Genomic DNA, 16,333 nt, shown 5'->3' with positions numbered 1-16,333 from the left:
TGTCTTCTCACGTGTGCTGACGATCTGCATTCTCACCTGCCTGCTGTCTCGGTAATATCCTGCTATATAGCATCTTTACCTTGTGACCTCGCTCTGTTTACTGTTATTTACCAAGAGTCATATCTAAAAGCTATGCTTCTGTTCACATTGCTCAAAACCGACCTGCTTGACCCCAGTAAATAGCATCTATCGGCGTGCTTCCTAGGCAAGTATTAAAATTAAAACCATTAACGCAATCTAAGAATATGGATAACTGGAACAGGCCCTCTTAAAGCTCTTCTAATGCTTATTTTATGAACCTGCTATAGTTACATTAAAAAAACAGGATGTTAAGCAATCTGCTCTGCAAAGAAAGGACTTATGATGGAATTATGATCATTAACAACTTTTAAAACCATATTAATAAAGACTGGTGTTTCAGTTAGAAATAAGGCATTTCCTTATAGATTTGGAAGACTGAAAAAGAACAGTATTCTAGGGCCTGCACCACCCAAGCAATCCCATATGGCATAAATACAATAGAAATTAACTTCTTAACCTAAAAAATAATACACAGTAATAAAGTAAAACAAAATTGCTAAATCACAAAATTAGGTAATTTAATATTTAGGCTATAATGCGCATTTTACTAAAAATTTGATTCATATGAAGAGTTAAAGGCTATATGATATGCATATTACATAAATTTGATTAATATGAAAGTTTTAAAATTCTCTTCTCTGTCATTCTGAAATCTCTCTGAATGTTACTGTCAGCATCATGAAACACTTAGTGCTAGTTATCTTGAAATTAAGTACAACCAACCCAAATCTGGGAGTAAACGCCAAGTATTTTCTCAGATCCGTACTGTGGTATTTTTCTCAAATAGAATGAAGCATGTCACATATAACCCACCCTTTTGTTTGGCTAATCCTGCTGACTTATACTTACTCTTATTACTTATTCTAATACAGAAAACCCAAAGATCTGTAATAAGTGGTACTGAAAAATTAGAAAAACTTTCATTAGAAATAATTTAAATACCAGAACTGGAGTGGATACAGAAATGGTCATGAAGAGCACAGAGTAGTTGATAGCAGTCTTAGGAAGTGCTTCTTAAAAAATTGAAAGATATGTTTACTATGATGAAAGGCTTTCTCTGCATATCCCTAAATCAGGGTGTGCGCCCCACTTCCTTGGTTAGGTGACAATACAAAAGAAAATAACTTCGGAATATTTATTACGTCGGTATTTCAGTTTTGTAGAAACATGCTAAACGCACGATGAAGAAAATAACACAGTCTCAATAAAGTGACCACGTAATGCCACCCCATGGAGAATGGCTCCCCAGGTATAGAACTGTAGGTATTTCCTTATGTCTACTCCATAATAAAACTATTTAAATAAAATTTAAACATCAGAAGTTATAGTTGTGATAAAAATTTCACTTGACTTTGAAGCAGAAGTCTTGAGTCATGAGAAAGCACTCTTTCACAGCAAGTTATAGTATTACTGGCAGCATATACATAGGTGACGTGAAACAATCACTATTTCCCAAAGTAAGGAGCCATGGACGCATCGAATGATTTATATAAAGACTACATAACTTAATATACTGCAATATTTACAGAATTGTAGAAATCTAAGAAAACCTTTATCCTCATTTCTTAAGAATATTCATTTGAAGAAACATTTTGGCATTAATTGGTACGATAATTACTTACCTATTTCTTGTGCAGAACCAACTGAACAGGTGCAGGTTAATTTCTCTTTATGGATAACCAGAATAAAAATTTAAACACTGCAAATCCTCAGTGAATAATAATTCTCTTGCAAACTCAGAATTTTATAATAAGGTAGTCATCCCACTCTAAAAACTTCAGAATGTTTATATGGGATTACTCTCCCTAAAACTAAAAAGTGAAACATTAAGAAAGAAAAATTTAAAGCAATCTAGTTAATACCTTTGTTTTTAAAAACAAACAAAATGTTATAAACCTTTAAAAATCCACTTTTGAGCACTTAAGTTTCCGAAATCAAGCATATTATACGATGTGCTACTTGTGACTTGTAAAGTAGCAGCATGGGGGATCTCTTAATTGCATTATGTACACAGGTCCTTGAGGAGTCTACAAATAAAAATCATATTCAACTTTCATCACGATATCAGAAATCTTTTAAAATCTAATATACTATCATTTTAGATGTTTTCTGCATTTGGTTACCACTAAAATGCTTTAAAGATCACGTAAAAAGCATTTCTTCCCTTTTCTTCTTTCCCACCAAAAAATTTCAAACTTTATGTATGAGGCATTTTCTTATATAATTTGCATTTCAAAGCCAGCTCCAAAAAATAGATAATCCAAAGCCTTAAGTACAAGTTTAAAAAAAATAGCGCATACCACTGAAAATAAAGAAACTATTTTCTTTTTAACTGAAATACTAAGTATTTTAAACTTTGTATAAATAACACACACAGACTGCCCCTCTACCATACCACACTCCTTAGGTACAGCGTCTAAAGAGGAGTAGCGCTAAAACAAAGGACGACAACAACCAACACTTACATGTATACTCTCATTCTTCTTAGACACATACATTATGAATTTTCTACTGGCATTCATGAATAAAGTTAACAAGCATACTTTTTCACCAATTTATTCTCATTTCTCCCTTGTATATAAGAATCTCTAACAAAAGGAAATGTCTTCAAGGATTTCTGAAATCCCTAAAATATTCTTTAGCAAAAAAAAAAAAAAAAAAAATCCTAACCTATCAGGCATCTCAATAAGCATACACATTTAAAAAACAATCTATATTATGGCTTATGCTTCAATTTAATGCATGACCAAAGTCCCAGGGATCAAAGAATCTTATTAGCAGCCAAGAGCTAAATGGATGACAATATTCCTCACGTTGTAATCTCAAAATTTTTAAAGAAAACTATTCACTATAGTCTTAGAAAAACTTGGAGATAATTCTATTTTAAAAACATACTTACCACAAACAAATACAAGGGAGACAAATAAGAAAATAGATTGTGTTGTATCTTTGTAAACTTGTTCCATTTCAAAATGTATTCTTTAGGGTCAGGGAAATTTCCTATACAAGTGAAACTAAATATTTGTTCCCTTTGCTTTGAAAAATATTTACAGTACATAGAACTACAGGCTAAAAGTGTACATCTGCTTATATTGCTGGCCAGTGATATAAATGAACAAGAACACAAGGTGCTTATTCAATTATCTGAGCATTATAATTTGTATAGTGATGTTATTGTAGGTCAACTATGGAAAAATTAGAAAACATTAATGAACACCAGCCCTTGTGTAAAACACCACACAAGATGCCAAGGTATTATACATTCACTGTGGTAAAAACTGTACATATGTATTCTGTGCATCTTCAGCATTGCAAAATTTACATTACAATTTTTTCATCTTTCAAAATTCTGAGTTCAAAAAAGTCTATTTTTTTCTTTTGCCAGAGAAAAGTGATGTTGACTGATTGATTGGGTCTGTGAAACTGCTTATAAAATTCTTTGCTAAGGTCTTTTCATCAATGTCTTTTACTGATGTCCTCGTGAAGAAAAACTAAATTTTGCAAGTTTTGAACAGATATTTCCACATCTTTGCTGGCTAGCATCATGATGTACATAATAATTGTATATGTAATAATAGTCCACAGTAATGTGAAATACAAAACTTTGTTCTGTTAAGTCTATTTTGGTCTCAGCGAAGTTCGTTTCTTTCATCCAGCCATGTTGTCCCTTATTTGATCAACTCGAAGAGCTAGGTCTCTAAAAGAGGGGCGCTGATTTACATTATTGTTCCAGCATTCAGTCATAATCAAATAAATCTATAAAAGAGAAAATAAACCAAAATTATAATGAACACAAGGTGCCATCTTTTAATTGATGAAGACATGAACGGAGAACTAACTTAATTTTCCTATGTAGGCTTATGTCATGGCTCTGCCTAGATCCACAGTCATATGATTATCCAAAAGCTTAGCAAATTAAATGTCATCAAGTGACGTGAAATCCTTGTGAAAAGGGAATGAAAACATCTGATGAATGTGGATAAAAAATGTTTTGTGGGGGGTGCCTGGGTGGCTCAGTCAGTTAAGCATCCAACTCTTGATTTTGGTGTGGGTTATGATCCCGGGGTGTGGGACTGAGGCTGACTTCAGGCTCCAGGCTGAGTGCAGCCTGCTTAAGATTCCCTCTCCCTCTCTCCCTCCGCCTCTTGAAAACATGGGCTCTTCTCTCTCAAAAAAAAAAAAATGTTTGTTTTTTTTTTTGTTACCTCATCTGGGCATCCATCTGGTCTTGGTAATCTTCCATTATTCTTTAGGAGTTCTATCAAATGAAACACAATCATCTGTCCTTGTTTGTCATTGCCAATCATACGCATAAATTCCTGCAATATAAATCCACTTTTCAATAAATTTTTTTTTTTGGTATATTTAATTTGAACCAGAATTCTTTGTCAACTTCTAGTAAATGTGAAAAATTCTGTATATGTATGTTTTCCTATATGCTTGAAACCTTTTAAAAACAGACTATTTTGAAGATCAAACCTTCCTTTTAGTCATATTTCAGAAAAGACAGTGCCATTTCCATAACTATAATATATTTGACACAAATTCCCTGAGAAGAGCCCAAAAGAAGTGAACTAAAAGATGTTTACTTTGGTTTTTTGATAGTTGTCTTAACACATCATATTATATTTCAGCTGAAATAAAATTTAGATTGTAAAAGAGAACATAATAAAAAGAACACAGAATGAATATTTAAGCATAAATGCAATGGAGATAAAATGCTCGTATGTACAAAATTCCTAAAATTAAAGTCTGAACTATGAGCTAGAGAAACATTTACAACAAACGCATCGCTTATTTAAATACAGAGAATTCTTACAAGCTGGTAAGAAAAATTACTAACATAATAAAGGGCAAAAGCACATGAGATAATGCACACACACATATACTGATTTCAAATACCCAAAAACTATGTACTCAATCACACTAATGGGAGAAATACAAATTAAAATCAAATAACTATAACTTCTATCAATTTGACAAAACTGCATAAAATACTAGCAAATGATAAAATGTATGCTCTTATGCACTGTTATTCGGAGTACAATCTGGTATAGCTTTTCTGAAAAACATTTCGAAATAATCAAAAACGTTTGAAAGAGTTCCTAATCTTTTACTTATAATTACACTTTTATTCTAAGGTGATAAGAGATAAATATTTATATATAACAATGTTCACTATGTTCATTGAAGTATTACTTAAAAGACTGAAAAATGGAAAAGAACTGAAAAATGGAAAAATGGAAAAATAGAAAGGAACTATAGCATGGATATTTACTTGTATTAGTAAATATTTACCACAAATACAATTTCGAACTTTTGGATAGCATTTTATTGTAAGGATATAGTTTCTGATATTTTCCTTTTTTAATTATCCTTTATTAAAAAAATATAGAATAGACAGGGAAAACTATTTTTAAACGTTTAACTTTTTCAATAACTTCTGGAATGAGTCAATTAATTAGGTTTACTAAAAACCTTTTGAAAATGCAAGTTAATTTAATGAACAAGTTTAGGGTTATTTTGTTGGATGTTGTCTTCAAATCACCAATAAGAGGGTATAAAATGAGTCCTAAGCTTACTATTATTCTCTGGGAGAAGCTTTTCCCATGTTAAAAAAAGCCGACGGTAAATAAAAAGCACACTGACCGCTGGTGGACTTTTACTCTTCTCGATGTATGTGAAAAGTTCATACAGAACCACTCCGAAGCTCCAAACATCTGAAGCCACAGAAAACTTGCTCTCTGTCAGTGATTCTGGAGCATACCTATAATGTATGGAAAGCATTTGTAAGACGGTTTCTTGAATTATAATAGCACTGTATGGTGACAGATGGTAGCTATACTTGTGAGCGCAGTGTAACACAGACTTGTCGAATCACTACGCTGTACGACGAATGTAACGAACTAGACTTCATTAAAGAAAAAAAAATTATGTGATATGCCAACTCTAAATTTAACCTGAAAATCATTGGATTAAAAAGGGTATAAGAAAAGTTAACATAAGTAGGCCTAAAGCTGCCATCCTCAAAAACGCTCGCTTGCAAGGTTGACAAGTGACTGGCGCCTGGGAACTAGATTTCTGAAGGGCTGCCACAGCTCCTAAATGGTAAGGGAGGCTCACTGTGCCTGAAATGTTTCTGCAAACAATATGGTTTACAATGAACACCTGTCTTCCTTCTGGCAGTCTGGAATTGTGGTACATGCCAGGCAGAGATTTTGTTGGGGGAATTACATGTGTCCCGTGTGACTTTTCTGGGACAGGACCCTTGAAAGTTTGTGTTTTCCTCCAGGTGTTGCCTCAGATGGCTTTTCCCTTCACTGATTTTACTTTATAGCTGTTCTCTGAAATGCATCACAGCCATGAATATGACTGTATGCTGAGTCCTAGGAGTCCTCCTAGTGAATCATCAAGCCTGTGGATGGTCTTGGGAAACTGCCAAACAAAGATAACTAAGTACCTTCCTGGAACTCTAAAGTACCTGCAAAGTACCTTCCAGGTACTGAAATTTAAAAAAAATAAAATAAGCTGCTCTTTGCAAGCTAAAACTTGAAATGAATTGAGATAAGTTTCCAACTGGAAAAAAAAAAAAAAAGCTTCTAAACTGGAACAAGACTAAAAGCTATTAATATAAGCACCTGTTAATCAGAAGGGGGTAGGGAGGAGCGCCTGGGTGGCACAGTCAGTTGAACATCCAGCTTCTGCTCTGGTCATGATAAGATCAGATCATGATCTCACGGTTCCTGAGATTGAGCCCTGCATCAGGCTCTCTGTTCTTGGCACAGAGCCCGCTTTGGATCCTCTGTCTCCTTCTCTCCCCCTCTCCCCTGCTCACGCTCTCTCTCTCTCTCAAAATAAATAAACTTAAAAAAAAAGTGGTGGGAGAAGGAAGCAAAGTCACTGGGGAAAACAGTGTCATTGTCTACTCAAGTCTCAACACTATCCAAGGGAGGATTTGGGCTAATGGAATGTGAATATCATGGTTCCATTGTTAAGTTATCCTTATTATAGAGGATAGTGACAAAGATCTGTTTTAGACTGGTGAGATTAACTATATGAATTATGCAAATTTAGTACCTCCTTCAAAATCCGATTTAAGCTTCCTCACTTCCACAGATCCTTCTCTGACTACTCAAGGTCTTAATGAGCTCATGTTACTCAGTTTCTATAGTATTTATTGTCGATACTATAGAATTAACCATGCTTTTTTATATATATTGTTTTTAAAAAATTCTTATCTTTAAATGTATGTTAGTTTTATCCCACAAATGGAATAAAACATTCTTGAAGACATTCTATTTCCCCAACATTTGCAAAACAGTCTCTTCCTTTGGTTTTCATGAAAGCACTGTCTACAATTTCCTCCCTCATTTCCAAGGCTGTTTTCCTCTCTCCCATCACTTACGTAAGGATAAATACAAATCACAAAGGAAAAAAAAATCAATTCTCCCTGTGGAAAATGAGGGAAAAGACTCTTTCTCCTCTTAGAGCATTTACTTCAGAAAATTTATCATTGTAAATTCTTTGTGTCTTTTGAAATATAGGTAATTTTTTTTTAAAGCTTTTGCTTAAAAGCCTCTTGCCAGCTGTATGATCCAAAAATGTTTCTCAAGAACCTGGGAACCACCTCTCTGGAACGTAATCATCAAAGAAATAGCACCCAACCTCCCAGTTTTTGTGGGACAGTAAGAGTGTAACTTCCGGCAGGTGCCTCCTTCCAAGTTGCAAAACTATCTCCTCCCATAAAAATATGAGAAGTCTATCTGTCCCGTGGGTGATGACAATTAGTTAACACAGACAGTCACTTAAGATAAACTATGTGTGATGTCAAGTTCTCTTACTTGAGGACTAGCTATTGTTTATCTTGACAACATGTACGTAATGGGTTGAATCTGCTTGGCCACAGAAGGAGGTGAGATTTCTTTCTTGTCTTTACAGTCTCTTAGCAGATCACTTGTGTGATGCACATGACGCTCAGGGTTAAAGCTTATTCAGTAATAAAACTTTCTTTTCTATCTTTGTGCAGAGGTTTACTGAATTGGGAGGAGATTTCATTTCTAATTATATTTCCCCAACACTTTCCTTCTCCATTTTCTAAGTTAGGGTTTCCCAAGGTTCTATCATCAAACCTCTTTTTGTCAAAACTTTCCATTAGATAATATTCATCCACCTATACACTAATGTCTCCTAAATTTATAACCATATTTTTGAACTTTCTTTTGTGTTTCGACTTACTGAACATTTCCATGTTAAATAAGGTTCTTTAGGCAAAGAGAACTCCATTCCCACTTTTCCAAAACCTGCTGGTTATTTTACTTTCCTTATGCATTGAATGCTATCAACAATCTAGCTTACTTCCCAGGTGGAAATCTTAAGATTTTTTTTTTTTTTTTATTTGAGAGCGAGAAAGAGAATGCACTCATATGAATGGGGGAGAGGGGCAGGGGGAGAGTGAAAGAATTTTTTTTTTAATGTTTATTTATTCTGAGAGAGAGAGAGACCGACCAAGCAGGGGAGGGGCAAAGAGAGAGGGAGAAAGAGAATCCCAAGTAGGCTCTAAGCTGTCAACACAGAGCACAATGCACAGTTCAATCTCACGACCATGAGATCACAACCCGAGCCAATATTAAGAGTCAGACGCTTAACCGACTGAGCCATCCAGGCACACCCCAGGAGAAAGAGAGGATCTTAAGCATGCTCCAGCTCAGCGTGGATCCTCCATGAATCCAAAAGCCTGCTTCAACAGAAAAATATTCTAGCAGGAGCATTTTTCCTTTATTTTTTTAAAATTTTTAATGTTTGTTTATTTTTGAGAGAGACAGACGGAGAGACAGAGCGTGAGCAAGGTAGGGGCACAGAGAGAGAAACAGAACCTAAAGTAGGCTCCAGGCCCTGAGCTGTCAGCACAGAGCCTGATGCGGGGCTCAAACTCACAAACCGTGAGATCATGACCCGAGCAGAAGTCGGATGCTTAACCAACTGAGCCATACAGGTGCCCCTCCTTCAGTTCTTAACACCAACACTTAGGTCAAGCTAAAACATGTTGCTAGCTTAAAACAAAGAGCACTTCTGAATAACAAAAGCAATGTAGATAGCAAGATTACATGAAATTATAACTGTTTAAAAGATATGATGGCTATATCTCATGTATAAAAACTATGAGTTCTCTTTAATACTTCAGATTTAGTGTTCATTACTCAATAAATTAGTTAAAACCTATTTTATCAACTCATACATCTGAAATATTTATACAAAATTTAGTCAGCCTCATTTCATTATATAAAACATTTAATACTTGCTCATATAAAAATAAAACTATTCCAATGGCCTAATTAGTTTTTGGCAGTATATAGCTTTCCATTCCATTAAATACACAGGAAAATTTTGATTATGATAAAAATGATGTTATTTCTGATTTTTACACTAACTTATTTAATGTTTCTCCAAAGTCAAACATCAGTTTGATACATACGTCTCCCCAACACAATTACTAAAGGAATAATAAACATTTTACCGTATACATTACTTCATACATTCTAATCTTAGCTACATTTTATTCTGTATTATTTATTGCAAACTAAGTAATAAGAAAATAAGTTATCTTATTTTCATAACAATATAAAATTAATTATACAAGATATGTATCATCTTAAGCTTATCTTGGCTGCCCTTGTGATTTATTTTTCCAGACATGCAGGGAGAAATAGAGGGCCCAAAGCTTACATAATTTGGGACCTTTCTTTATAACAAAAAATACAAAATTAAGTATGAAACTGAGTCTTTAAAATTAGAAAAGAAGGAATCTTGAAAGGAAGGTGCTCTGGTGAATATGCTTTATTATAAACATGCCTCCACACATGTGTCCTGCAATTCATTTTTTTAAATAATATGTCACAGTTTTTTCTTTTTAATGTTTTATTTTTACTTTTGAGAGAAGACAGAGCCAGAATGCGAAGCAGGATCCAGGCTCTGAACTGTCAGCGCACAGCCTGACGTGGGGCTCGAACTCACGAGCTATGAGATCATGACCTGAGCCGAAGTCGGATGCTCAACAGACTGAGCCACCCAGGAGCCCCTAATATTTCACAGTTTTACCACACTTACTTCTAGAGTTGAACGATAAAGTCAGATTTTTAAAAAACTTTTAGTATACTTCCCAGAAATTGAGAAAAGGAATGACTTTAATGATTTCACTTTTGAAAATCAAGTGGTTTAATTCTTTACTTTCAATAAAATTCAAAAAAAGAATGGATTTAATGAAGTTGCCAGGTAAAAGATAAATTTTAATGGTACTTCATTGTATACTTTTTTGCTCCTTATCTCAGAAAGAGTCACAGAAATGAATATTGTTATAACAAAACTCTTTCCATTCCTATATACTTATTTACACGACTTTTCCCAGTGTTCACATCTACAAAAAGGCAAAATAAACAGAATTTAAGCTGAATCTGGTCCCATGATAGAAATTAATATTCATACAGGGATATATGAACTAATCGGAGGGGAAAACAGCTCCATTTATCTTATTAAGAAATACCTCCAGGAGCACCTGGGGCGCTCAGTTGGTTAAGCGTCTGACTTCAGCTCAGGACAGTTCCTGAGTTCAAGCTCCACATAGGGCTCTGTGCTGACAGCTTTCGGAGCCTGGAGCCTGCTTGGGACTCTCTGTCTCCCTCTCTCTCTGCCCCCCCCCTTGCTTGTGCTTGCTTGCTCTCTCTCTCTCTCTCTCTCAAAAATAAACATAAAAAAAAGAAATGCTTCCAATAAAAAACTTTAAACAATTATCCAATTTGTAATTTATTTATATTGCATTGGAACACTGTATCCTGATAATAACTTCAATGATAACCCAACCCAGAAGAAAAATGTGAATACTTCTGAGTTTTGTGGTCACAGGAAATTTAAAAGTTAATTTCAATTTACAGTAGCTCCCCCCCTCATCCACAGTTTTGCTTTCTTGGGTCTCAGTAACTAGTGGTTAACCACAGCCCAGATGCAGATGATCCTAACACTACGTCACAAGGCTTACGCCATCCACCTCACTTCATCTCATCATACAGGCACTTTATAACTCACAAAGAAAGGTGAGTTCAGTACAAAAAGATACTTTGGGAGAAAACAAGAGAGAACAATTTCACATAACTTTATATTGTTATAATTATTCTACATTATTAGTTGAAACAATGAGAGTGAAAACACAAATAACCTCTTAGTGTTATTATGAAAATACCTTTGACTTCCTGGACCCGCTAAAACAAGAACCTGGTGTCCCCACACTTTGAGAATTTCTGTTCTCCACCAAAAGTAGATCTCTCTTCCTAAAATATGAATCTCAACATGATATTCCCTTGGATGAGGCCTGTAATTTCCTACCTACACACGGTCTACTGAATGAGGCTTGAACTCATCAACATGGCGTACCAGGCTCTATCCCTTTCCGGCCACCATCACTCCCCGTTTGCTCTGGGACTGTGCCACTCACTTCCAAGTCCCTGCCCCTCTAGTTCTGGTCTTCCTCCTCAGGGAACACCTTTGCTCTTCTCTACCTGGTAAACTATTAATCAATAATTGAAATGTCACTTCCTGGTTGTAGTTTTCTCTGATTAATTTAAACCCTCAGGGGAAATATCCACATTCTTATGTTTTCCCATTATATTCTTCATTATCGCACTTATGATATAATGATTGCAATGACTGACCACACATTTGATTTTTTTTTTTTTTTTTTTTTTTAATCTATGAGCTCTGAAAGGGAAGGGATAATGTGTAGTGGACCTGTCGGCTGAATATGCCTGCCACGTCAAACATTTCCTTTTTAGTTCGGTTTTCTTAGTAACCAGGCACAGTTGTTTGTTGTTGCTGTTGTTGTTGCTTTTCTGATGCTGACCCTATCTTCATATCCCAAGCTCCCTGTATGGTGTTTGGAACAGTAGAAACTTAATAAATGTTTATCAGATTGTATTTATTAAGTATGCCCAAACTGCTTAAAATCCATATAACTACTCTTTATGGATTTCTAGTTAATTCCATTTAACTTCTTTAATTTCTCATCCTGGAAAAAAAGAATTAAACTCATGTATCAATGGACATGTCCAAAGCAGATAAGTTTAGATGAGTCTTATTTTCTAGTTTCCTTATACTCTAAAAATAATTAGATGATGATATCACCAGGATATTCCTTAAAACTGTTATTATTATGAAAAATTTCAAACATACACAAATAGAGAACAATAGACATTCATTTCCTGCCTTGTTTTATTAGCCACCCCCATCTCTACCCCACTGAATTGATATGAAGTGAATTATGGACATGAGAGTATTTCAGTATGCATTTCTAAAAGATAAGGGCTTTTCTTTAAAATACTCACAATGTCATTAAATATTACTCTTCTGTATAATAAGATTTTATTTTAATACCAGTTAATTAACTTACAGAGTAATACTAGTTTCAAGTGTAAAATATGGTGACTCAACATTTATATACAACACCCACTGCTCATCACAAGTGCACTCCTTAATCCCCATCACCCATTTAACAACCCCCACATCCCCCTCTGATAACCATTTGTGTGTTCTCTGTATATAAGAATATGTTTCTTGGTTTGTCTCTCTCTTTTTTTTCTCCCTTTGTTCATTTGTTTTGTTTCTCAAATTTCACATGAATGAAATCATATGGTATATGTTTTTCTCTGAGTTATTTACTTAGCATAATAATCTCTAGCTCCATCCACGTCTTGCAAACGGCAAGATTTCATTGATTTTATGGCTAATACTCCGTTGTACATATATACCACATCCTTTTTTATGCACATTAATTTTATTTCCAATGACACTGGGGTGTATAAAGTGAAATGTGAAGTCTCTCCTAATCACATTCCTCAGTAGTAATCAGTATGTCTAGTTTCCATCCTTTTTTTTTTTTTTTTTTTTCTTTAGAAAGAGAGAGTGTGCCAGCAGGGGAGAGGCAGAGAGAGAGGATCTCAAGTAGGTTCCACACTCAGCAATAATCCATTTGTTCTAAATTACTTGTGTTTTCTTACCTAATTTCCTTCCAGACTAACGATTTGTAATAGCTGGGATAAGTGGTAAAATTTACAGATATAAAATAAATGAAGATAACTAACAGATATGGCTGGGCAATGAACTTAGCAGTAGCTAACTAAATAATCTATATATTTCTAATAAGTCTGATGAACCTCAAATTTTCATAAATGGACAGTTTTAGTGTTTATATTAGTAATTCTAACTTGCAAGTCAGAAACCCAAAATGTAAATAAAACATAAAAATGCAAATAAAACCAAAACAAAACCCATCCCTTAACAGAAACATCCAATTTATTTTTTTTTTAATTTTTTTTTTTCAACGTTTATTTATTTTTTGGGACAGAGAGAGACAGAGCATGAACGGGCGAGGGGCAGAGAGAGAGGGAGACACAGAATCGGAAACAGGCTCCAGGCTCTGAGCCATCAGCCCAGAGCCTGCCTGATGCGGGGCTCGAACTCACGGACCGCGAGATCGTGACCTGGCTGAAGTCGGACGCTTAACCGACTGCGCCACCCAGGCGCCCCAGAAACATCCAATTTAAACAACATAATCTTAATAGTATTATTTTAGCAAATAAATAAACCAGAATTAAAGTCTATTTAGATTTTATCACAAATCAAAACATTTAAATACATTTTCAGCGATTCATCCCTATAAAACAAAATGCACCATTAATGAACTAAGACATAAAAAAAGACCTTGCATCGAAGCACAAATCAATAAAAACAACAATGTACTCCACATAAAAAATCAGGTTTGTATGCTCCTCATAATTCACAATTTTAAGTGAAGATCAAAAATTACCTTTAGCTTTGGGGCACCTAGGTGACTCAGTCGGAGAAGCATCTGACTCTTGGTCTCGGCTCAAGGTCATGATCTCACAGTTTGAGTTGGAGCCCTGCTTTGGGCTCTGTACTGACAGCGTGGAGCCTGCTTGGGATTCTCTCTCTCCCTCTCTCTGCCCCTCCCTCGCTCACTTTCTGTCTGTATCTCTCAAAATACATAAACTTGAAAAAACTACCTTTAGCTTCAAATTGCTATAAAATGTTCAGTTAATGCTGGATTAAAGCACCATCATGGTTAAGAACGCTTAGGGGAGCCTGGGTGCCTCAGTCAGTTAAGTGTCTGACTTCAGCTCAGGTCAGGATCTCCCGGTTCGTGAGTTCCAGCCCCACATTGGGCTCTGTACTGACAGCACAGAGCCTGGAGCCTGCTTCAGATTCTCTCTCTCTCTCTCTCTCTCTCTCTCTCTCCCCCTCTCTCTCTCTCTCTCTGCCCCTCCCCCACTCACACTCTCTGTCTCAAAAATAAACACTAAAAAAAATATTTAAAAAAAAAAAGAAAACTTAAAAGCACAAATTCTGAGAACAGACTATCTGGGTTTTGAATCCTAATTCTGCCATTTGTCGGTCTTTTGACCTTGAGCAAGCTATTTAATCTGTCTACACTTCAGATATGCTTAAAATGGACAGAATACATATTCTCCAAGGGTTGTCGTAGAGATTAGATGAGATAATCCATGAAATGCATTTAGCCCAATGTAAGCATGATAAATTTTTGCTATTATTATAAATATATAAATGATAAACTATGAATAATAGTAAATTTTCGCTAAAATATACTCACCAGAATATGGGACTTTCACCAGGTTCTTTCACTTTGTAGTATTCTTTGTCTTGTGGCAAGACTTTGGTTAAACCAAAATCTCCAATTTTAACCCTGTTTTCATTCTCCACCAATATATTCCTTGTTGCCAGATCCCTGTGGATATACCTTTTTGTACCAAGATACTCCATGCCCTATGGATGAAATAACATTTTTATTTCAGCTAAGTTTTACAAAGATAAATAATTTAAATGGTCTTTCCTCTATATGTTTCCTTAATTATCAAAGAAAAACTCTAGAGGACTTTGTAACAATTACTTTAGCATGTTCTCTTTACTTACAACAAATAGGCAGGATATTAAGTACCTTGCATATCTGAGATGTATACTGCAGAAGTTTTTTATGATCTATCCGTTCTTTATGTTTTTGGAGATAATCTCGTAAACTTCCATATGGTAAATATTCCATAATTAATCTTAAATTACGCCGGCCTTTTAACATACAAAGGGGAACACAATATTTTACTTTGTCACATTTTATTGTTAGATAATAGAAAACAAACATACATAAAAATGACTTAAAATATATAAACTCTGAGTCTAAGGTGACAAAACTTGATTATAAATTAAGTGATGTAATAGTTAAGAACACAAGCTTTTTGAATCAAAAAGTTTTGAGTAAATTCCTAGCAGTGCTATTGCTGGGTCATAGGGTAGATCTATTTTTAATTTTTTGAGGAACTGAGGAGGGCACCTGTTGGGATGAGCACTGGGTGTTGTATGGAAACCAATCTAACAATAAATTTCATATTTAAATAAATAAATAAATAAAGTAAGGAAAAGAAGCTTTAAAATAGTTATGGTTTAATCTTATGTAACCCTTTCTGCAAACCCAAATAGGCCGATGAAAATTTCCTTTCTCCTCATCTGTAATGAGCAAAAAGTATCCAATTTAAAAAATATTTTCATAGAAGGGTGCCTGGTTGGCTCAGTCAGTTAAGCCTCCAACTCTTAATTTTGGCTCAGGCCCTGATCTCACGGTTTGTGAGTTCGAGCCTGTCATCAGGCTCTGCACGGACAGGTCAGAGCATGCTTGAGATACTCTCTTTCTCTCTCTGCCTTCCCCACACCCTCAAAAATAAACAAACATTTAGCCTACAATCACCAAGCACAATCTGCAGTGACATAAACACTTCTCTCCTTGGTCACTGGCATATTAGAAGTCCAGACCTTGAGACATTATAGGTTTCTATTACCCAGGATGCCAAGGACATACCTTGAGTTCAAAATAGGTTTCAATGGGCAACATACCAGCACTGTAGCACACTCCCTTGTACTTGACAATGTTGTCATGCTGCAGGGATTTAAGGATTTCAATTTCTCTTTCAAAGTCTCTCAGGTGCTCCTCAGTACTGTGCTGGAGCTTCTTCACGGCCACCACCTCCCCAGTGTTGTCTTGTAGAGGGTCATACCGGCACATCTCCACACTGCCAAAATTGCCCTAAACGGCACATCACAAGAGGATAGAAATCTCAAGTTTTCCAGAGAAATTACTAATGAAGTTTAATTAGGCGAAATTCCAGTAGCTAGAATTAGCAGACAT

At 35.2% G+C, this 16,333-nt stretch overlaps 1 protein-coding gene across 4 annotated transcripts in view; it reads right to left on the bottom strand.

Moving 5' to 3' along the window:
- Positions 1 to 1,934: 1,934 nt before the first annotated feature.
- Positions 1,935 to 16,333, bottom strand: part of JAK2 (Janus kinase 2) — a 117,342-nt gene continuing 102,943 nt past the window's right edge. For all 4 annotated transcript variants that reach the window (XM_047829840.1, XM_047829838.1, XM_047829839.1 and 1 more), the window contains 6 exons: positions 16,042 to 16,231; positions 15,098 to 15,222; positions 14,753 to 14,925; positions 5,731 to 5,848; positions 4,287 to 4,400; positions 1,935 to 3,837 (listed from right to left, as the gene is read on the bottom strand). In XM_047829840.1, the coding sequence (XP_047685796.1) occupies positions 3,730 to 3,837; positions 4,287 to 4,400; positions 5,731 to 5,848; positions 14,753 to 14,925; positions 15,098 to 15,222; positions 16,042 to 16,231 (828 nt within the window). In that variant the 3' untranslated portion in view covers positions 1,935 to 3,729. The remainder of the gene's footprint in view (positions 3,838 to 4,286; positions 4,401 to 5,730; positions 5,849 to 14,752; positions 14,926 to 15,097; positions 15,223 to 16,041; positions 16,232 to 16,333) is intronic.

This window comes from Prionailurus viverrinus, chromosome D4 (genome assembly GCF_022837055.1).
Source record: "Prionailurus viverrinus isolate Anna chromosome D4, UM_Priviv_1.0, whole genome shotgun sequence".
In the NCBI taxonomy this organism is placed as follows: domain Eukaryota; kingdom Metazoa; phylum Chordata; class Mammalia; order Carnivora; family Felidae; genus Prionailurus; species Prionailurus viverrinus.
This window is presented reverse-complemented; position numbering and strand designations above follow the sequence as displayed.